The sequence below is a fragment of the Vipera berus genome (genome assembly GCF_964194415.1).
Source record: "Vipera berus genome assembly, chromosome: 5".
Classification (NCBI taxonomy): domain Eukaryota; kingdom Metazoa; phylum Chordata; class Lepidosauria; order Squamata; family Viperidae; genus Vipera; species Vipera berus.
The window spans coordinates 37,185,244-37,209,315 of NC_138207.1; the positions used below are offsets into that span (position 1 = coordinate 37,185,244).

The 24,072-nt window shown below is 38.0% G+C and overlaps 1 protein-coding gene across 1 annotated transcript; it reads left to right on the forward strand.

Annotated features, from left to right (window-relative positions):
* The first annotated feature begins 9,609 nt into the window (after positions 1-9,609).
* On the forward strand, positions 9,610-23,975 carry ADIPOQ (adiponectin, C1Q and collagen domain containing). Its single transcript, XM_081329887.1, has 3 exons — positions 9,610-9,635; positions 15,857-16,080; positions 22,716-23,975. Exons 2-3 carry the CDS (start codon positions 15,864-15,866, stop codon positions 23,246-23,248), a joined length of 750 nt encoding a protein of 249 aa, XP_081186013.1. The 5' UTR covers positions 9,610-9,635; positions 15,857-15,863; the 3' UTR covers positions 23,249-23,975.
* The last annotated feature ends 97 nt before the right edge of the window (positions 23,976-24,072 follow it).

Consider the following 24,072-nt stretch of genomic DNA (forward strand, 5'->3'; position numbering starts at 1 on the left):
AAAATACCCCTTCCTTGATTATTTCAGCTTGTTTAGTCTTTCTTTTCCTGGTATTTATGTGTGTGTGTCTGTGTTTGTGTGTGTAATAAATAAATAAATAGGCATTAACTATTTAATGATACTCTGAAAATGGTACTTCACTAAACAAGTTATTTTGTATATCAGTTTGCATTCCTAAATGCAAGATATATAACCTTTGAATACTTGTGAAATTGGACTTGACATTCCCTCACAATATTTCAACCAATCAATCTATCACCCAAACTGACCAATCATCCAACCAATCTCAATACACTGTAAAGATATGAAGCAAGTTGGAAAATGCTGTCTCATTTTCCAGGATTTTTCTTAACAATTTTTTGATGGAGTGATTTGTGTGTAAAATCTAGCAAAGGACTCAGTTGCTTACTCAAAGATCATTAAGAAGGAGAAAACATGTGGATCTGTCAATATGGATATGAAGAACTTCTAGTCTAGAAATCTAAAACTATCTAAAACTTCTTCAAATATCTTATTAAAGCATTTTCTCATCTGTGTATTATTCTACTAGTTTTCAGTGTCCATATTTCTCATATTTCTGATACTGTTAGTCTAATTAAATCATTGATTGAAATAAATAAAGATTACTATAATTATTCATATAAATAGGTAGCTAATCATGCTATGCATTTTTGTGGGGATCCTAATTCTCATTCAGACACAAATCTTAGTCTCTGAAAATTGGTACCTAATTTGCTTTCTAAACTGTATCTAAAACTGTTGCCATCTTATGTATTGCCTAATACTGTATGTATAAACCCTATTGAATGAAACTAACTTTATCTGTGCCCATGTAATTTAAAATGGGGTGAAAAGTACAATTAAAAAAAATACAAAAACCCAAATTTGTTTTATTCCAATTTCACTTCAACTTACAATCCTTACTGCCTGGCAATAGGAAATGCCAGTTCAATCCATTTGAAAGCAAAATGAAAGGTTAGAAAAGACTCATCATGGATTTTATAAATCAAGCAGGCAATCTAAACTCTAGATTATAATGTTTTTTTCCACTGGAAACATTTGTGATTTCCTCTAGATTTCTGAACAAATGTGGATGGTATTAAGATCAACTATATAACATATATTCAAATAAATATGTAAGGTACAAACATATTTGTAAAGAAAATAAGTTGTGATTAAACTGTGCAGGGCAGGCAGACTCAATGGTTTGTGCCCATTGCTAATATCATGTCAAGAAGCAACTTCCTGGTCTTCAATATCAAACATTGCACAAAACAAACTCATGCAGAGCACAAGATACCTCATTTGGTCATAACAGAAAACAGGAAACAAGGATCTCCCAGAGAAAACAGCAGTATACTTGTTCCTATTATTATGTCAGCAAGTTGCTCTTTTCTGTGGAAAAACCGCTCAATATTTCCAGTTCCAACTACATTCATTAAATAAAAAGTGCATAAATTATTGAGAAGACTAAACCTGGAACTTTTTCACCTTCAACTCATCCATCCACCAGGTTAATTCAGAGATACCTGTTTCTGGATTGGCTTAGTCAAGCATTTCACACACAAACAAGGTAGCACAATTGTCACTGCTACCACACAACACACTGTACAGACAAACCGTATGAATCTTATTTGTTTTTGCTCTTTAACTTCCCAGCGTTTGAAAACTGACCTGTTCACAAAGAGCCAGGAAGATTATCACCATCAGGCCTAACACTTAAAGTAAATGAGAAGAGGGCCAAAGAACCTATGAATAAGCTAAAGACAATTGAAATGTTCACACAACGTGAAATAAAATTAAGCCCTTCATAAATTCTCCAGGTATAAGTTGCTTGCTCCAAGGAAATATTCCCCACTCCTAATTGCTATATGTATATGGACACAAAACAGAAGCGTCTAATTATTAAGCACCAGAAGTCTCACCTTTCCATCCAGGAACATTGTCAGAGGTTGGAACATGAGATTGGGACGACTCTTGCGATCTCTTTAAAAAGGATGACAGTTATAGATCAAAACTAATTTTGGAATAGTTTGCCAGAGATTCGGGAAAGGAAGTTCAAAGGAGGCGACAGCGAAATTACATCTCACGCCTCTGGAGCAGAAGCGATCCTAATGGCAGCTTCGCCGCAGAGCAGAAAGCGCAAGGATGGGAGCAAAGAAAACATTTTCTTTCCTTCCTAGTTACCCACGTGCCAGATATGTAATCCAAATGAATGTGCACGTGCGTATGCGAATATTGATCCTCGGAAGTTGGTGGTGTTGTTTTTTTACTCACTTTAAACTGTTATATCTCCCCGTTTGTTGCTACTGCTATTGATGGTAGTGCTGCTGATTCTGGCCGCGGCCCTGGGAGTCGTCCCGTCGCCTGCCTGTCCTCCTTCCTTCCTCCTTCCTTCCTTCCTTTCTTTCCCTCGTCCTTTCTTTCTTTTGCCTTTGTTACCGCCCTGAAATCCAAGCGTTCAAAAGCTGCGTCCTGTACAGCTGCGGGCGCCTTTATGCCTTTCTGTACAAAGGCTGCCTGCCTGAACGAAAGCCTGACCCCCATTGCCACAAAACACACACACGGCTGGGGTGAGAGAGGAGGGCGGTGGGTAGGTGGACGGGATGGATTATGCAAACGTGAGTCTGCGTGCGGATGTGTGTGTAGGGCACTATGTGTTGTGTGTGTGTGCGGGGGGGATGCCCTCAGGGAGCAGAGCCTTGTCCAAGGCCGGGCGAGGGGAGTGGGAAATGATTCAGAAGCTGCAGCGCTTCACAATTTGCTACGCTTCCTCTCCTGTCCTGATGGGGAGTAGGGCTACCCCATTGTCTCTGAAATCCAGCTTGCTATATCCAGCATACCTCCCGTAGTTCTTTCCCACGCCCTTCCTGCCCTGAACTGTCCACCCGGCGACTTCTCCAACCGTTCCCATGTGAGGTCGGAAACCCGGGCTCCCCCGTAAGACTGGGACGCAGAAACTACGGCAGAGAGATAAGAAGCGCGCCCAAGATGGATGGGGAAACAGAATTCACGGGAAGGAAAAAGAGCGGAGCGAGAGGGAGATGGAGAAGCAAGAGCACCCGTTGCCCGGAGCCCTGGCCCCCTCCGGCCGCGGAATTGATCCGGCATCAGCGGGGCGAGCCAGACACTGCGGGGACTTTGCGCCGCGTCTTTGCCGCAAGTCAGAACAGCGGGGTATCTTTCCCCCCCCCCTCCAAAGAATGGGGTTGAGGGGCGATTCCGCTTGATGAGAAGGTGGCAGAAAACAGTATCTGAATCGCAAATTCGATCAAAATAGATGGCTAAAAGAAGGGGGAGGGGGGTGCGGAGAGTGTCTTTGAACTTGTACAGAGTGCATGTCCTGGTCACCGCCCCCCCTGCTGCTCTTTAGAAATAATTCAGAAGCAAGAATTTGGGGTGCACAGTTCCTTGGCAGAAAGACCCATGCATCTTCTGCTCTAGAAACCATGACCAATGAAGATGGAGGTGTCTGTTTGCAAAGGCTGGGTTTTAGAAATATTAAGCAGGTCTCTGCCCCAGCCTTTTTATCATATAAGCATACTGGGTGTGGAGTTCCCAAACCCCTGACCCCTGTTAGGCAGTGTGCTGCACAGCTGGAGGTGAGCAGTGGGCAAGCAAAACTAAAACCATTCTTCCCCTGCCATGGAAAAATTGCCTTCTATGAAACTGGTTCCTGGTGTCAAAAGTTTGGGGACTGTTGTTATAAAAGACACAATGACTTTTAAAACCTTTATGGTGCTAAGGAGAAGCCCAGCACTGAACCCTCTCTCTCAACACATGTCATATTTATCTAATAGAATACGGATCCCCAACCACTGGTCCATGGACTGGTACTGGGCCATGGCATGCCAGCACCCGGTCTGCACAAACAAGCAAAGCCCCATCCGCGGGATGCAGACAGCACACAAAATCATGCACCCTCCAGTCCGTGGAAAAACCTCTCTCCACAGAACTGGTCCCTGGTGCCCAAAAGGTTGGGGATCTCTGTAATAGAAGATCGCCCCAAATTTAAGATGAGTCTTCCAAGAATTAAAAGTATGCATCAAACTTACAATCCAGACAAAAAGTCTCTGCAGTTTTTGTCTGCACTCTACAGCAGGAGTCCCCAACCTATGGGGCCCAGCCCAGTACCGGGCCTGTCCTGTTGGCCACCAGGCCGTGGGAATGGCTGGCAAGTACATGCATGTGTGTGCACACCACCCTAAATGCACTAGCGCCACTGCACGGGTGCTAACAGTCTTATTTGAACTTGCATGGGGGCACTAGTACCGCTGCCAGCATCACATGAGCGCCAGCGGCCAGTTTGCACTTGTGCTCACACGCTAGTAGCCCACTTGCGCATGCACAGGGGTTGTTTGTGCATGCACACACCAGTGCTACTGCCATGCATGTGCATTTGCACATGCGTGTGCGGGGCTGCGTGTGTTCACTTTTCCTGCTCTTCCCTTTCCTTCTGGGCTGCCAAGCGGAAAGGTTGGGGAGCTCTGTTCTACAGAGTTTCTGTACCTAGCCAGCCTAGAGTTGCCTTCTCCAAGTGAAACCAATGGTTTCCCCTCACCAATGTATGTTACATTATGGTTGTTAAAAGCTATTCTTTAAAATAGGTTGGAGCCAAGACAAATCCTGAAGTTTTAATTGAATTAAGAATTTAATTCAATAATCTGCCCTATTTATAAACAGAAATGAAATGTCTATATACTGTATTAACCAATCTTTCTTTCACATGCTCACATGCTTTCACATACTGCACGCAAAAATTCTCCTTCCTCCTTTTAGGAGGTAAACAAATAAACAAACGAACAGGATGAGGGAGGGGGAGCCATAGCTATATTTGGAAAGGAAGAAACACAGCTTGAGAGGAAAGATAAAAATAATTGAACAGAGAACAAACTAAATAAAAATAAAAGTAACAAGTGTTACAAAAAGGGTTGCATTTGCCTGGCAAATAGCCTCTCCCAACCAATGGTAATCTTCAGGAACCGTGGTGGTGCAGTGGTTAGAATGCAGTATTGCAGGATAACTCTGTCAACTGCCAGCAGTTCGATCCTGATTGACTCAGGTTGCCATCCTTCCAAGGTCAGTAAAATGAGGACCCACATTGTTGGGGACAATATGCTGACTCTGTAAACCGCTTTGGGAGGGCTGTAAAGCTCTGTGAAGCGGTATATACGTCTAAGTGCTATTGCTATTGCTATATCTTCAAAGACATCAACACTTTTCAACACCGATGTCAATAGCCATTGGCACCTTCGAATTCACATAGTGCCTTCCATTCTCAGAAGGAAGATCCCACCCCAATTCAACATTGTTAATGATTTCAGATAAATTTTGTCTACCTATCAGAGAAATAACAAATATTATATATTACAACAAATTACAGCAGGACTTGAGAAATACATTTCTTTGTCTTACTTTGTTGTTGTTAGCTGCGAAGTCGAGTCCGACCCATCGCGACCCTATGGACAACGTTCCTCCAGGCCTTCCTGTCCTCTACCATCTTGTTCTATTGCCCTCAATCTTTCCCAGCATTAGGCTCTTCTCCAGTGAGTCCTTCCTTCTCATTAGGTAGCCAAAGTATTTGAGTTTCAACTTCAGGATCTGGCCTTCTAAAGAGCAGTCAGGGTTGATCTCCTCTAGGACTGACCGGTTTGGTCGCCTTGTAGTCCAGGGGACTCACAGGAGTCTTCTCCAGCACCATAGCTCAAAGGCCTCAATTCTTTGGCGCTCCGCCTTTTTTATGGTCCAACTTTCACTGCCATACATTACAACTGGGAAGACCATAGCCTTGACTATACGCACTTTTGTTGACAAGGTGATCTCTCTGCTTTTTAGTGTGCTGTCTAGATTTGTCATGGCTTTCCTCCTGAGGAGCAAGCGTCTTTTAATTTCTTGGCTACAGTCCCCATCTGCAGTGATCTTGGAGCCCAGGAAAATAAAATCTGTCACTACCTCCATTTCTTCCCCATCTATTTGCCAGGAATTGAGAGGGCCGGATGCCATGATCTTGGTTTTCTTAATGTTAAGTTTCAACCCAGCTTTTGCACTCTCCTTCTTCACTTGTAACAAGAGGCTCTTTAGTTCCTCTTCGCTTTCTGCCATTAGATTGGTATCATCTGCATATCTTAGGTTGTTAATATTTCTCCCGGCAATCTTAATTCCAACTTTTGATTCATCTAGCCCTGCCTTTCTCATGATGTGCTCTGCATATAAGTTAAATAGGCAGGGCGACAGTATACAGCCTTGCTGGACTCCTTTCCCAATTTTGAACCAATCAGTGCTTCTGTGTCCAGTTCTCACTGTTGCTTCTTGGCCTACATATAGGTTTCTCAAGAGACAAATAAGATGGTCTGGTACTCCAATCTCTTTAAGAACTTGCCACAGTTTGTTATGATCCACACAATCAAAGGCTTTAGGATAGTTAATGAAGCAGAAGTAGATGTTTTTCTGTAACTCCCTAGCTTTCTCCATGATGAGTCCCTGGTCCATTTCACTTGAGAGATGCACATTTTATGAGACTCATATAAAGAGACTCACTTGACTGTCTCTTTCAGTCTTTCAATAAACAATGAATGAGGGTCTTACGAAAGAAAACTCCACATACCACACCTACATTTACTAAGCAATATCACGGATTGTGACACATATTGGAAGAGATTTCATGCTGGGTTATGCAATCCCTATACCATATGAACTGCATGGAATTCATCTACCATCCATTCCATTCTGTGTTCTTCCTCAATGCCATTGACATGGCCAACCTACCTTCATTCACATCCAGAAATGTGAGGCCACAGTCCTTGATCCAGCAAGGTGAAGCAGAGTGCACTGGCACCAAGACTCCATCTACTTAAAGCACATACATATGGAGCATGTAGGTCAGTGATAGGTTTACCTTTTAGAGACCGAGTGCCCAAACTGCAACCCAAAACCCACTTACGTATCGAGTGCTGGGTGGGCGTGGCCCATTGGGTGCCTGTGGCCCATTGGGTGGGCGTGGCTGTGGTGGTTAAAGGTAGACTGGGTGGGACTAAAAAGTTCAATCAATTCCAACTTTGCCAGATCTTTTTTTTCCTATGAGAAGTTGAAATTGATTGATTGATGGAACCTTTTTTTTTTTTGCACATGGTGGTGGAGGCCTAAAGCGAACAGTTTTTATAAAACCCAGGTGAAGGCCTAGGACTGGGGCGATGGCACGCGTGCCCACAGAGAGGATTCTGCATGCCATCTGTGGCATGTGTGCCATAGGTTCGCCACCACAGATGTAGGTGATGCACTCACCAGCAGCAGATTATATAATCCAAACAGAAGCAAAAGATACTCCCTCAGCATACCATTGTCAGAAGGACTATAAAACAAGCTGCCTTTTTGTGAAGATTTCTATGTTTGTATTAGATTTTATGTCTGTGGCCTTCCCCACAAAACCAACAGCCATGGATGTAATATTAAATATGTATAAATATGTATATTTCTGAATGCATTTGTGCTTAAGTTCACATATAAATGATTAAATGCCAAGGATAATCTGATTTGGAGGCCTGCTTCTTCGATGTGAGTAAAGTATGTTTGCACTCTGTGTATATTTTTGGTTCTTGATGATGTTGAAATTCAGGTTTCCTATATATATGCAATAAAAGTCTTCATCTTCAAAGATATTCTAGAAGTTCAGCTGGATGAAAGAACAACATAGCACTGAATACCTATACCACTTAAACATATCAAGCAATCATCCATATAATGTAATTATTATTTTTTATATCAATTTTATTATTGATATGCCATAAACAGTAATTTATAAGCTACAATGGTTAGTTTCACAAAACAAAGTCAGAATAAAACAATCACATTATGGCTTAGTGAAATTTGTATTTCCAACCAATGACTAAAACAAAGTCACTTTTGAAATTTCATGTCTGACAAGGGATTTGAATTTGCATCATCATAATCTTAATTCATCATGCTAAATTCTATGCCAGAACTGAGATTATATTTGATTTGTGAGTAGTGTGTATAGGCTATATTGCTCAAAATATTAATATGGACAGAATTAAAAACTACATTTCATGTATACCTCATTAAGAACACATTTTTTTCCTTGTGTCACATTAAAAATTATTTTTTAAAATAATTTTAAAAAGGCCATGAAAATTTACCCTAAGACTTTAGGAACTATTTGCCATTATAGGACTCACTTATCTTTGTTACATTCAAATGCAGAATACCCCACATTTATTGAAGATATTTCTAAATTACCATAAACTATTTGCATACATTAGATATTATTAAGGGATGTAGTTTGTTGATGTGTTTAAAGCTTTCATACCATAATTTCCCCATAAGGAGAGGCCAAAATTGAAGGAAGCTATAAAAAATATAATCATGCTCATCAGAAAGTAGATTAGCCAGGAATTTCCAGCAACCTCCTGGTCAATAACATCTGAACACTTGATACCATGATTCTAACTTGTTATTGCTTTTCACAAGGCAGAGAGTTATTGCTTTTCACAAGGCAGCATGTTTCAAATGCTTCCAGATAATCCAGCCAAATATAAGTCATCGTATCATTTATATAATATTTTCCCTTTGCAACAGAGTCAGTGAGCTGGTCAGATCACAAATTGTTCCATTTAGACAGGGCTTTTTTTCTCATAGAACGCTCAGAATGGAGTTCCGGCACCTTTTTTGGATGGAACCTTGTAGGGCAGGCAAGGTGGTTTGTATGACATGTGTGAGTTCCGGCACCTTTTTCTTTTACAAAAAAAGCACTGCATTTAGATATGTTGGATACATACATAATGCAAGCCAATATTAAAAATGGTAAAGTAAAAAGGGGCATTTTTATGCAAAAAATTCATGAGGGAAGCCATTTGTTCTCACCTGTACCCTTAAACTATAAACTAGGTCACATAGATAACTTGTGTCTCCTAGATCTATTTTATTATACCAAATATCTCCAAGATTACATCATTAAAGTTGAATAATTTGGATTTTTCATCAGTATGATGATTTTTGTGGTTCTTTTCTTTTCTTTTAAAAAAGTAAAGGTTAGTACAATGTGTTATATTTCATCTTTGCATTTGTATTTTGCCTTAATCCAACTGTAAAAAACAAAAACCAAACCAAACCAAAAATACATAAATTCATTCTGCAAATTTAACCCTGCTTATTTCAATGATGTTCTTTATTTCACCTTCGTACTTTTGTGGCCTTTGCTACAATAAAAAATAAAAGTTCAGGCCCTTGATAACAACAAGTTGCCCTCTCTACAGCAAGTCAAAAATAAGACACATTAGATTTTAGTGGAATGCTTAATTTTTGAATTTTCACAGTGATTTTGCACATTACCCTAAAATATTATTTTAAGAAATATAATCATTAAAGTCAGCAAACTGGCACCTTTTTCATAATCCTTTAAACCGCATATGATTAAAATATTTTGAAATTAAGAATGTCAGTGGAAGAGTGATAAAAAAGATCCAGCATTGAAGTAGCAGACTTGGTAACAAATATAAAGGGCAGCATCTTGAATGACAGTTCCATGTGCCTCTTTATGAGAAGTGATCCAAAGATCACTATTCTCTCCACTGCATTTCTGATGTGCCTGCAAACTGCAGAGGACCTCACCTGAGCAAGTGGTAAGAAAGTCCTATTTTAGGGTACATCTTTGCACTAGCCCTGTACTTTTCTTCAGAAATTGTGCTTTAATGTTTTAATCTATTATTATTTTGAATATTATTTATTTATTTATTTATTTATTTATTTATTTATTTATTTATTTATTTATTTATTTATTTATTTATTTATTTATTTATTATTTTGACTTATATATTATATAAAAAATATTATTACTGACTGAACTACTTAGTTGGCTGCATTTGTCCACAGGTTCTAAAGTGTCTGAATTAATAATCACAGATTGAACATTTAATAGATTATAATTTTAATGTTGTAGAATGGAACAGGTTTGGCACCTTTTTTGAGATTTATTGATTCAAGTTTAAAACCTTTAGCATTTTCTGGCGATTTGCTGTGTCATTAGCTTGACAGCACAAGCTTATCAACCTGAGCATAAACACCACTTTCTTCAAAGGAATTGGCTACCGAAATGCAACTTGAATCAATCAATTTAACTAAAAGTCTTATTGCATGATGCAGTGGGAGATTTGCTCAGAAAAGGAAAAGATTTGCCTCTCTTGATAAATTATTAAAGAAAACCTGTTCTGAGTGCCAATTTTGGAAATTCCTAATGTATTTTTAGTTTCCATGGAGAATATGGCATTCACATACTTTCCGTTTGGGTTTTTTTCTGCAATCATGTTGCCTTTTCTGCAGACCTCTGCCACAGTAAATTCACTCATAACTTTTAGCAAAGGAACTGCAGAATATGTATATATTTCCTGAGGGTTGGTAACATCATGATATATCATGAAGTCAAGGATCATATTTCCACCCATTTATATCTGTGTAAGGCGAGTGTGCCACGAAATGAAAAAGGCATATCTTTTCTTGCATATTTTGACTGAAAGCTTTCATTTTGTTTCTTAACTATCCCAAATGGGAACGCTGACTTAGTTTTGATAGATATTAGTGGCTTACAAAAAAGGGGTGAGATGCATGCCTAATCCAATTCACCTCTTAAAATTCCATAATCTTATTTCACATCCTAAAATGGGTCCAAAGAAAGTCCATTGTACATCATGTTCATGGATTGTCAGTTGTAAATCTGTCCCATATATAATCGTAGATGAAGAAAATTTCAGAAAAACATCAATAATGGGACTAACCTTAACATAAGACATCATACTAGATGGCCTTAATAATATCATAGCTCAGCATCCTATATATCTATAAAATATATTATTAGATTCAAATATTATTTTAGGCTTCTCCTTAAAAAATCTGAGTAAGCAAATAGGAATGCTAACGTACAAGTATAAATGTTGTTTTCCTAATGGAATGTATGATGTTCTCCTAATAAATGTACTACAGTATGTAATCATCATGATACAACACTTGCCATGATCAATTTAGTATAAACTGTTCAAAATAAGTGCCAAAGAACAATTGCCTTGTTCTGCATATGCATTGTGCGGCCTGATCCTATATATATTTACTTAGAAGTGGAACACCTTCATCAAAATGCATTCAACAACTCACCCATGTGCATGCCAAAGTAAAGTCCTAATTTTCTCATTGAACTTTCTGAAGTTAGATTATAAAAGACATTGCTATAGTCCAATCATGAGTGGCAGGTGGCCTACTGGTGAAGCATTCAATGCTAGGTAGCGGTAGATATTTCTCTCCTAGGGCGCAAAGTAATAATATCTGCTGCAAACTCCATGTAGATGTCAGGAAGACATCTGGGCAGGAAATGCTCAGCTCCATCCAGGCACTCCTACCCTGAATTAAGGGATTATAGGGTTGCAAAAAGGGGGTTAGTGTTATAATCCAGATCCATATAGGTCTACTTAGAAATCCTGACAAACATATCCCCATGTTTAAGAATGTATGATTGCAGCCTGGCTCATCAACTTCACTTCTTTCAATTGCATCAAAGGCATCTTAAGGATTTAATGTTTCTTTGCCCATAACTCATTAAAATTCCATATCTTATTTCAAAATCTCACTTTCATACATTGTTTTGAAGCAAAACAATATTGGAAAGATAGATGCTGTAAAATATGAAAGGCTTAAAATGCCATTTTATGTTTGCTATTTGTTTGTTGTTAACTCTTTTAACAGTTAAAGATGTACATTTGGGATTTCTTCTTCTAATTTCCTTGCAAACCACATCACTGTACAAGATAATGGCTAATGTTAGCTGATACTACTGATTGTAGATTAAGATCTAGGTCTCCCGGATGCTAGTTTAGTTCTCAGCTGTTAACCCATGCTGGAGTTTAGTCTGTTCCTGATCCACTACACTAATCATCATGCCATTTACACAATCTCTATGGATAAGTACAATGATCACTAAAGAAAACCTTAAAACAAATCCCAAAGATTGACAGTGGAAAGGTGATAATACTTTATCCAATTTAGCAACAGAAAAGTTTGCTAAGTGTACAGTAGAGGTATATTTTAAATAAGGATGCAGTCTTAAATTGGGCCAAAATTGTACAGCTGCTTCTATCAGAAAGCATAGTTGGCTCAGTCAGTACATCCTGTGTATAAAATATAGTGTATATAATATAGTGATGAGAAAAGTAAAGTGGAACAAGTATGCTATGCCAAGATATGTCCTGCATGATCTGCCAAACATTTTCTGTTATAGATGCTCTTCGGATAATATTACTGGAATCTAGAGGTCATTGCACTGTTTTGTGTGAATCAAGGAGAACTAGCCAAGTTTGCAAAACACATCAGAAAGCACACAATGTTATCTCTTAAGTGCAGCATGAGTAGCCCATCACTTATAGAAGGGCATTCTCCATGGTGGCTCCCTCTCTCTGGAACATCATCCCCTCAGAGATTAGACAGGCCCCCCCACTCTAACACTCTTTCGGAAGGTGCTGAAGATGTGGTTCTGCAACCAGGCCTGGGGTACCCAGAGTGGGATGGAGCCCAGTAAATGGCTAGTTTGAAAGTGTGTTGTCGCCAGGGTGGGGTGAGGGTTATTATTTTTCTTATTATTTTTACTTCTTTTATATGGTGATTTTATACCCATGTAAGCTGCCTTGAGTTGCCATGTGCAATATAAATTTTCATTCATTAATAAACAAACAAACAAACAAACAAACAAACAAACAAATAAATAAATAAATAAATACAGCACGATAGCCCATCTACCACAACTCCAGACCATGACCTGAATATTCTCTTCTGTTTTGGTACCACCATTGAACTGCCCATTGGTTTCATGTGAATTTAACATACAATTTACAGAGATTCTGTAGGAAGCCTGTCTTTCCCAAACCCAGGCAGGAGTAATGCTTCTGAAGAAGAGGAAAGGCTGAGTTAAAATGGAAGCTGTGGTAAACACTCTTTTGGTGGAGGCAGCAGCAGTTTTCTTATTTATTTATTTATTTATTTATTAGTTGAATTTATATACCACCCTATTCCCGAAGGACTCAGGGTGGTTCACAGGGCAATTAAAACAGTACAAAAAAGATGCCACGTGACCAGCTTTTTAGGGACTTGACAGACCAGGGTTTCTCAACCTTGGCAGCTTTAAGAAGCGTGGATTTCAACTCCCAGAATTAACCAGCCAACAACTCTACACTTGTGAAAGCCACCAGGTTGAGAAACACAGTCACAGACATTTGTTCAAAAAGAACAAAAGGTCTGCAAGTAAAGGTGAGAAATATGAATGAGACATCAACAAAAGTGCTCCCTTTTGTACTTTCCCAGATTGTTCCACACGGATTGTCTTTTCTGAGATATTCTTCATACTTTGTCCTTTGATTTAGTGGAAAAGTATATGCTTTTGACTTCTTTTCACACCAGAAAACAGGCTTAAAGAAATCATTATGGATGGTTTCATGGGGTTATTAGACTTAATTATACTGTGGCTAAAAATATCAGTTGGGGTCCTATACAGTCTAGGGGTCTGCAGTCTCCTTGGCCTCCTACATTTTAAATGTATATCAATATCAATTTTTTTAATGGATTTTTTTTCCAGATTACAGAGAGTGGGTAACCTCTGAGGTTACAGAATGAACTGGCTATGATTGTCTATCAATCAAAGAAGACGGTCCTGTAGAAACTGGAAAAAATAGTTTGATCTAAGCTTAATTTCATTTCAGCACTTTTAAAAAAAAATTGGGATGATGAAAACTTTTAAAAGAAATACTTCATACCACATGGCAAAAAGTATGAAGTATCTCTTTTGGAATAATTTTAGCTATGTTGTTTGCAAGGACTGTGCAACTGCTTCCGAAGTAGCTGCCTGTTGTCCTCATCTGCATGCATGTTCAGAAAGCTTCAGATTTCTAAAAAATGCTAAAACAAATTAAGAAAGGTGGGCAAAACTATCTTATATGCTTATACTGCTAAAGATCATGGTGCCGCTTTGATACCCACATACTGGTTGCTGCATCCAGCACTTAAATCAAGTAGGGAAAGTGAAACTGATCCCTTTGTAGTCACAAATAGATAACAAATGTGGTATGACCAAAACATATTAAAGAGTATGCAGGATGGAGGAGTTCCAGAAATGCAGATGCATATGTGGTTGCCAGTCACTGCAAGGGAAACTTTATTACTTTGAATAATGTTTCAAAAGGCAATGGGATTGCAGACTGACAGAATGGAAAAGGTCAACATTGTCTGCCATCCTGTCACACGATCCCTCTGACATACAAACTGCACTTTTGTTCATAATCTGAACCTGGAAAAGACCTGGAGAGAAAAAAATGGTAAGGCTTTTCATATAGTCTCTCTGATGGGAAGGAAAAGTAGAAATGGACTAAGGAGCTGGCAGAAAACCAGCAGGGCTGAAGTTAAAGTCAAAGCGAGAGAAGGCATTTAAAAGTGACTTAGTAGTAGTATTCTGGAAAATCAGATATCTGTGGGTATGCTGTTTCATGGAAGGAGGACAGTGATTGAGAAATTACATTCTCTTAGTGAAGAGATGGCCATCTACCTGATCTTACTGGACAGGTAAATACTATTGGAAGTGGGTGGTTCCACAGAAATCCAATGCTTGAATAATTAAGAGTTTTGAAAGTGATGGCTATCAACTTGAACTGCATATGGGAGCCAATTGGCAACCATCATAAATGTTGCAGTAGTGATATTGTAAGGGCAAAACAGGTTGTATGTGTAACTACTCAAGCTGCCTCATCCTGGATGAGCTGTAGCTTACAACTGTTCTTCAAGAGCAGTACCATGTACCACACATTGCAATAGTCCAGTTGACAGGTAAATAAGGTATGACTGACTAGGAATAGGGCCTCCTGTTCTGTCTTCCTGAACCATAAATCAGTAAAACTGTACATAAAATGGAATTCTACAAAGGCCCTTATGGATATAATTGTCATCTTCGCATAGAGTGGGAGCTATGAATCCAAGCTCACCTCCAAGTTAAAAGTCAGATTTATATGGAGGAACATGACTGTATCTAGAACTAAAGCAGCATTTCTCATTTCAAACACAAAGCCACTCCATCTTGCTGGGATTAAGCCTGACCTGGTGCCTCTCTATATCCAGTTTCTAGTTTATAGACAGTAGAGCATCACTTTGACAGAATCATCTGTTTTACCCTGATCCTAGCAAAATATTTTTTTTCTGTATCCATTAGCTTTAGGCAAAAAATCAGATATATTTCCTAAATCAGTTTCATATTCATTGATATAAATATGCATGTAAGTCCCAGGGAGGGATTGTAGTAAAGTATACATTGGCATGCACAATCTCTCAAAATTTAAGCCATGTTCAATCAGGGCAGGAATATCTCCTTGAAACTTTGAAAAATAAGAACAAATGACTTTTGACTATATTGGATCAGACGGAGAAAAGGCCTGAATTGAGACAAAGTAGCTTCCAATGATATTTCCTAAGGCAGTGTCTCCCAACCTTTTCTATACCCCGCACCCTTAGAATGCTTTTGATATATTCTCGCACCCCTTACAAAAGTTTGAAATAACAGCAACGAATTATGCATATACACTATAATTTTGAAAACCCAAGTTTTCACACCCCCGGTTAGGAACCCCTGTCCTAGATATTGAGAGATATTGCTATTTTCAACGCAGCAGCTTCAGCCACCATGACCATTGCTGAAAAATATTGAAAGCTGTAGATCAATGACTCTTGGAGGCCCACAACTTCTTTCCTCTGCTCTTGCAGAAATGTATCTTCTTTCTAAAAAAATAAATAAAAAATGTCTGATAGTATTACACTATATTTTTTCCAGGTTAAACATGAAGCAAGGATCAACACTTCCTTTTTGTTCTATGGTGCTGCTAGTGATGCTTAGCTGTCACCATGAAGTTGCTGGCGAAGAAAACTCTCAACAACCCCAAGGATCTTGTGTAAATTGGATGGCTGGAACACCAGGTCACCCAGGTCATAATGGAGAAGCTGGGAGAGATGGACGGGATGGAAGAGATGGCCAAAAGGGAGAGAAAGGAGAGCAAGGTGATAGGTTTAATGTTCATTTTGTTTCTGTGAGAATGATATATTCTCTAAACTAGTGTCCTCCAGGTATTTTGGAACACAATTCCTGTGCTAGCTAAGGATTATGGGAAGTGTTGTGTAATATATTGGGTGACATCAAGTGGGTAAGCCTGCTTTAATTCATTTAAATTAGGTTTCCTGATTAAATGGGATGGAGATGATTATGTACACCATTGTTTTTCAAACTTTGTCAATTTTAAAATGTTTGGACTTCAACTTCAGGAATTTCCCAACCAGTATGGCTGGCGGGGGAATTCTGGGAGTTGAACCCCTCATATCTTACAGTTGCCAAGTTTGAGAAACACTGATTTACACCAGTAATTCTCAAGATAGTCCTTTTTTCAAAAATTTTCTTCAGATTTATAGAAAGAACATAGCAGAAATATACAATGGTATACTTGCCCCAGAAAAAGAATGTTGATGTTAAAGAAAATCTGAATTATGTTACTCATGAGTCATTAGGTGCACATAGTGCAGCCGAACAAGATGGATGAAAGAAAAACTGATGTTCTTACAGATTTAACTTACTGGAAAAAAGAAATACATTTATTTATGAATATTGTATGTAGTTTCTCTTTTCTTTTCAGGGCTGCCAGTGTTGCTTGACAGCCTTCCTGGCACTTTTCAGATTTGTTTGGCCAGCAACTCTCTCCAAAAATATCTGCTGAAAATTTTGAAAGTTGCTTTCCAAATGCATCTGGATAGGTCATATCACAGCTGATAAAACAATTAAAAAGAATAAAATGACAGCAATAGAATCCAATAATGAAGGAAGGCACAAGGAAAAAAAACACTATAAAATACATTACTAAAATTTATCAAGTAGCATACTTAGGAGCAAATTAAACAATATTGAATAAATATATATTCTAGAAGAGGATAATTATTCTTTTTTCTCATGGCTGTACATTCTTAGCATGACAGGGTAAAGGAGGAATAGCAGGTTATTAAAAATAAAATTGTAAAGTTGATTTTTTCATTGAACTTGAGAGAGGAACAAAACTGTATGTTTATAAACTTTAATTTAAACATTGAAAAAGAAGTGGGGATGACAAAGGAGTAAAAGTTTCTAGGAAATGCCATAGACTAAAGAACTTTTTTTATTTTGGGTTTTGGGGAGGTGTTTGACAGACTTTGACAAAAATCATGCATCAAAAATTCACTGCTGCAAATCAGTGCATCCTTTGGTTGTGTATAATTATTATTTTCGTTATAGTATTTTAGTTTAAGTATTCATAACTCATGCTTTGATAGATTTCCCTCTAGTTCTAGAAATATGGTAATACATTTTATATAGACAAACTAGGGATATCACATAGGAGAACAAATGTATCCTGAACAAATCGTGATTGTTATGAACTATTTTGAAAAGTTAGTGAAAGGATACAAGCCAGGTATCAAAGATACAAAAGCTGTGATTTAGGCAGAGGAAAATCTGTTTCAAGATTACATCACTGTGCTGGCTACGCAACACACCATCATTCCATCACAATGGGTCTCAAAAGTTTTAGTAGTATATAGATTTAGCCTTGTTTGGGATGAACAGCCATCATTCCACCTTAATAATGGCACATAGTTCCTCTTGAGTAGCATTTAGCACATTGGAGAGCCAGTTGATTTTGTATAATTGCTTGTCTCATTCCAACAAGTTCTTGATTTACTGGTGCTAGCACATTAACAGTAGTGCTCAAGGACTGTGAAATGAGATCTGCAAATTCATTAACTTTAATCATGATATGCCCCACTCCAGCTGGGGAAATTAAAGATACTCCATAGCCTCAGTATTAAAAAGCATTCCTTTTTTTGCCATCTATAGTACCTTCCAAGTATAGTAATTTAAAATGGTATATCAGTAATTGCATTACCTCTGTAGATGCCATACGCTAAATGAATAAATAAAAGTGGGTAAAGTGACTTTAAAATAATAATGCAATCAAACCATCCCTAGGTAACATCTTTTTATCCAACTGGGTGGAAGCCAAGGCCATGAACACACTCCACACATTCCCAAAGTCCCATTTGATACATCCATTTTTTATATACAAATTTTATTGATTTTCTGATATTACATTCACATATTTGAAAAGCAACATGGTGGCTGGGTAGTAGTAATTCAATTACATACAGATATCATTAGTACAAATTTCAAATTGCTACCATAAATATTTCCTCTCTTTTTCCCTTCATATATACTGTCTATTTGTAAATTAAAAGACAAGTTTTATCCTATCCATCACATAGAAAATAAGTTTCTTACATATATCCATAGTTTTTAGTTTACACATATTCTAATTGTTTTGAAATACAATCTTTTAGACAATCAATGACCTAATATATTTTTCAATTTTAATTTCCACTAAAATTTAGATTTAACGTTTGATATTTATCATTCCCAAGATTTTTAGTATGCTCCCAATTCATCTATCACCATTCCTCACAAAATCTAATATTCAAAATACACATCCTGTTTATTTAATTTCTCACCCTCTATGTCAACAAGATAAGGATACAATATGATATTCTTCCTTTTTGCTAATTTTCAGTTGTTTCTTTTTTAAGTAGTACCTAATCAAAATTTCTTTTTATTTCAATATTTAATGCTTCCTTTCTTCCTCTTTATATCTGCTCTCTCTTGCTTAAACTGATATTTTTCATTTTTAACATTCCATATAGACCTATTTATTACTTTCAACAATAGGTTTTTAGCTTATCTACATTATTCACCTTTACATGACCTTTATGCAGATATCAATATTCAAATTAGCTATTAGTATTTATACTGCTAAATTTTAATGACCAAATTTTTTTCTTTATCTCAGTTCATAACAATATCTTGTGTTCAACATACACATCTTATCTATTTAAGTACATTCTGTTTCAGATTTCAATAAGATGGTCAAAACTCCATTCTTCTTCAGTCTTATTCTAGCTTATTCTGCCAAATCACCTTCCAAATACTTGTTTTTGGGTCATCAAACCAATCTCTTTGTAATATCATGTATATTAATTGATATTGGCAAAACCATCCGATTGCCATTTTTTGAGAGGACTTGTAGGTCTAGTGAGTTGTCTCTTTATTCTTCCTTATCGACATAGTTGTTCTGAATTGTTTGTCTTCTCATCCAACTGTTCTTTTTCTGGATCCTCTAGTTCCTTCTGAGTTGTATAAGAAACCTTTTTCTTTTTCCAGGTTGTCAAAGTCTTTTCTGGATTTTCAAATATCAATATTTGTTTAATAGTAGATTCTTCAGTCATGGTACTTGAATGTTTCATTTTTTCTATTGTATTTTGCATAGATGGTTCTTTAATTGTGGTCAAAGTTTGGGCTTTCATATCTGGGCTGTCTTCTTGTTTCTTCACATAGCTTCTTAGTATTTCATTGGTTGTGGTAAGAATTTGGATTAGTGTTTTTAACATAGCAAGAGTTTGTTGATCTTCATATCTATAAATAAATTTTGTTCCTGGTCTTCTTCCATATTGGTATTTTAAACTAAAGGCTTTACACTTAGAAAATCCAAAAGAAAGAATTTTTTTTTTCTAGATAGGGAACACAAAGCCTTTCACAGCTGTTGTTTCAAAGTTCTCAAGGTTATGTATCTTATCTATTTCCCTGGGCAGTCAGCCAGGCCCCTTTTAAAGTTTCCCTTTGAGTCCCAAAGTTGTCTTAATCTTTTCAGTTTTTCTTTCTTTTTTTTATAAGAAAGAATTCAGATTTCCAACAGAAGTAGACAATGAACAATAGGAAATAAAAAATATTTCAATCCACATGTTTTGAGAAATAAAGTTCCAATTGGGATTCAGTTACTTTTTCAATGTTTAAAACATCCCTGGGTATTTAGTTGCCGCTCTTTGTGGAGGGAGGGCTGAAATCCCCCTTCCCTCACTGCAGGGGGGAAATTGCTTAGCAGCTTAAGGAGGTACAGAAAGTAATTAGGGTGTAAATGAGGTAAATCTCACCCAGTTTCTTCCGCTCTGCTTTAAGAGTTGCCTGGTGGAAAATGTGATTTCAGCTATTCACAGCCTAGGGACGAGTCATAATGGCCAGTCCTTTCATCTGCCAGTTTGGAGGGATCACCAGGTTCAATGGGAGAGTTGCGGCTCTCCTGCGATCCAGCGAGCGCCCTTCCTTGCTGGTCACCTCTTCAGGGCAACTTTCGGCCCTTTTCAGGGCCCCCAAGTGATGTGAAACTGGATGGGAGAGAGAGAGCAAGTCTATTAGCTGTCCATAGTGGCTGTGTGACAAACCAGAAGTCCTTGATACATCCATTTACTGTCCTGTTGCATTCTCCAATTTGTAAACACTTTCCAATATAAAGTGATTTTACTGTATTTTTCCAATATTGTTCATCTGTTCATCCCATCTTGGGGGAAACCTTCTTTCCTTTTTGTGTGAAATGTTTTCTCACAAAAAAACCTGATTTGACTGTCACAACAAATAAGGGTGTTATGCAAACACAACTATCAAATATCTGCTACCCATATATTGCCATTCACATCATGGCTGGCTATGAGATATACTGGCATTTCTAGCCTTCCTCTCTGTCTCATGATAACTAAAAGCAACATTAGGAGAATCTGCATCATTGTCATTACCATGAAAAGCTTATCATTAGTTAAATATGATAAAGAGATATGTTTTTCTTATAATACCTTCCTAAAAGCATCTACGTAGCTGATAATAATCATGTCCTAATAAAGGCTCTATATACAATGGGAACCCACCATGTCCATGTACTGGCAAAGCAGAACACATCCAGCTATTATATCACTTATTTATTGATGCATACTTATGGAGCCATGAGAGGTAAATATTTGTGAGCCCTGAGTGTTCTGCAGAAACTACTGCAATCAAAATAAATGGCAGACTCAAAAAGATGCACATCTAGAGACAGAAGACTGTTAGGGACAAGGATAGCTTTATCCTCTTTCTCATTTAAAATAAAACTTATTGCTTCTCCTGCTACTGCTAGCATTTCTGTCTTTGCTAGTTTACTAACTGGTTTTTGGTACCATCCTTTCTTTCCTATTGATCCAAATCCATTGTTGCCTCTCAAATTATTATATTCTGCCCCATCTATCTCTTATAGGCAGATAATAGATTTTTCCAGAAATAGTTGGGCAGTCCATTCCCATTCCTCAAAAGAAACACTGCTATCTACTCCATTATATAAATCAGTCTGTAGTTCCCTTGGTAATCTTACACCAACTAGCACCTGAATTCCCTTTACAACTAAATTAGATCTGAGGATAACCTGGCCATATGTGCCTTGAGGTATACAAATGCAAATTCCCAAGGAAGGGATTTTTAAAAAACTTTTGATACAGTTACGCAGTGCTTTTTTTTTGTAAAAGAAAAAGGTGCCATAACTCACACATGTCATACAACCCACCTTGCCTACCCTACAAGGTTCCATCCAAAAAAGGTGCTGGAACTGCATTCTGGGCGTTCTATGAGAAAAAAAGCCCTGCAGTTATGACTACAGAACAATCTAGCACAATTACTTTTGGAGTGCCCTTAATAGCACTAGTGCTTCTTTAGGGCTACCTGCTTCCAATGGTATCTGTCTATTTAGTAACATATTCTAGGACAGTATTATTGTTAGGGATGTCAGACTCATATCCTCTCTACTGCTTTTCCTTCCTATGGAACAATATTTCTTCTGGGATTAGAATGGCTCCATATCTTCAGAAGCTGGGAGGGAGTTGGGCAACTGAAAGTTTGTGATTAATTAAACCCTCATATTTAATAGCAGTTGAATGTGGGGATCTTGTTTGTCTAAAACCTGAACACCAAAAAGTACAACAATGAGGGAAACGAAGCTAGGATTCATTCTACTTGTTCTTGATGGAGTAGTATCACTAAACTCATAACTCTGAGAACATGGGAGAAAGCCCTTGGAATTCATGATAAACAATCACAGGGTATAATTCCAATTGTAATAATATTTATTTATTGATTGATTTATTGATTTTATATACCGCTCTATTCCCGAAGGACTCAGGGCGGTTTACAGGGCCAATTAAACAATACAAATAAATACAATTAAAATAGAATTAAATTAAGACTAGCCCACGATTAAAACAAATTAAAATTTAAAATTTAAAATTAAATTAAAACCTCCTCAGTCCAGGCCAGAAAGATCAAATCACCAAGTTTTCAGGTCCCGGCGAAACGAGCGAAGGTCCAGGGCAGTCCGAAGTTCCACCGGCAGTTCAATCCATAGGGCAGGCGCGCCCACAGAGAATGCCCTCCCCCTTGGAATCACCCGCCGGCATTCCCTAACCGGCGGAACCCTAAGGAGGCCCTCCCTGTGGGAGCGCACAGGACGATGGGAGGCTGATGCTGGCATATAATAGCTGTTATTGCCATTTATAAGGGGACTTGTTAATTTGGGGTCTTGTCAAATTTACAAAGATCTTCTACAATGAACAAAATCATTATGATACAGTTACAGGAAAGTTCCAATGCACCATTGCTGGAGTATACTATTTTGCATGTCATCTCAGTGTGTATGCCTCAGATGTGACAGTTAGCTGATTATATTATATTGAATGAGAATGAACTATCCTATTAAAAAAACCCATTTATTTTATAGGTACACCTGGACAAAAGGGAGATAACGGACCCTTAGGAGTTCCTGGCCTTATAGGTCCTCATGGGGTGCCAGGCATTCCAGGATTACCAGGATCGAAGGGGGAAAGGGGGGAAAGTGCCACTATCTATCGATCTGCCTTTAGTGTTGGCTTAACATCCAGAGTTTCTTATATTAATATGCCTATCAAATTTACAAAGATCTTCTACAATGAACAAAATCATTATGATACAGTTACAGGAAAGTTCCAATGTACCATTGCTGGAGTATACTATTTTGCATATCATCTCAGTGTGTATGCCTCAGATGTGAAAGTTAGTTTATTCAAGAAGGACACGACAGTCATAATCACCTATGACCAGTACCAGAAGAATGATGTGGATCAGGCTTCTGGATCTGTTTTACTCCATTTGGCATCGGGGGATGAAGTTTGGCTACAGTTATATGGAGAAGAAAACAGTAGTATCTATGCTGATAATGTTAATGATTCAACTTTCATGGGATTTTTACTTTACCCTGATTTGAATTACCAGTGATAGAATGGGGATGGAGTAGGGAAGATAGAAGAACAGCCAAGCATGACATGGATTCCATTTTTTTTTGTAGTCATCTGGTATGTTAGAAACACAAAATAACCTTGAAGGTGGTTCAAATCTGAATGTTTATAACTTGCATATTAAGATAATTTGTATGTGTAAATCATCAAATATTTGTATTCCTTCACAACACTTCAGTGGTTTTCAGTTCAGACATTCAGTTGTCTGTTATGCAATAATTAGATATAATGAAATCAAGTAATAAGCATATACACAAGCATGTGTATGTGCACACAGACACAAGATTTCAGCCTGTACTTATTCAAGATAATATTAAAGGTAAAGGTAAAGGTTCCCCCGCACATGCGTGCTAGTCGTTTCCGACTCTAGGGGCTGGTGCTCATTTCCGTTTCAAAGCTGAAGAGCCAGCGCTTGTCCGAGGTCGTCTCCGTGGTCATGTGGCCAGCATGACTAGACGCCAAAGGCGCATGGAACGCTGTTACCTTCCCACCGTAGTGGTCCCTATTTTTCTACTTGCATTTTTACGTGCTTTCGAACTGCTAGGTTGGCAGAAGCTGGGACGAGTAACAGGAGCTCACTCTGTTACGGCACTCGGGATTCGACCCGCCAAACTGCTGACCTTCTGATCGACAGAACCCACTGAGCCACTGCGTCCCGAGATAATATTACAGTATGTTTATTTATAGTTACACCAACAAAGAATAAACATTGATTGGATTTACACATTGTATTAAGCCTTAATGGAATTTGGTTTTGGATTAGTATATAATATGGATACAGCCATTGTGCTTTGTAAACCATAT

Bases quoted from the DNA above. Each gene is read 5' to 3' on its own strand.
- ADIPOQ (XM_081329887.1), top strand. From the start codon at position 15,864: ATGAAGCAAGGATCAACACTTCCTTTTTGTTCTATGGTGCTGCTAGTG. The intron at 16,081-22,715 runs GTGATAGGTTTA...TTTATTTTATAG, and splicing joins GGGAGAGAAAGGAGAGCAAG to GTACACCTGGACAAAAGGGA.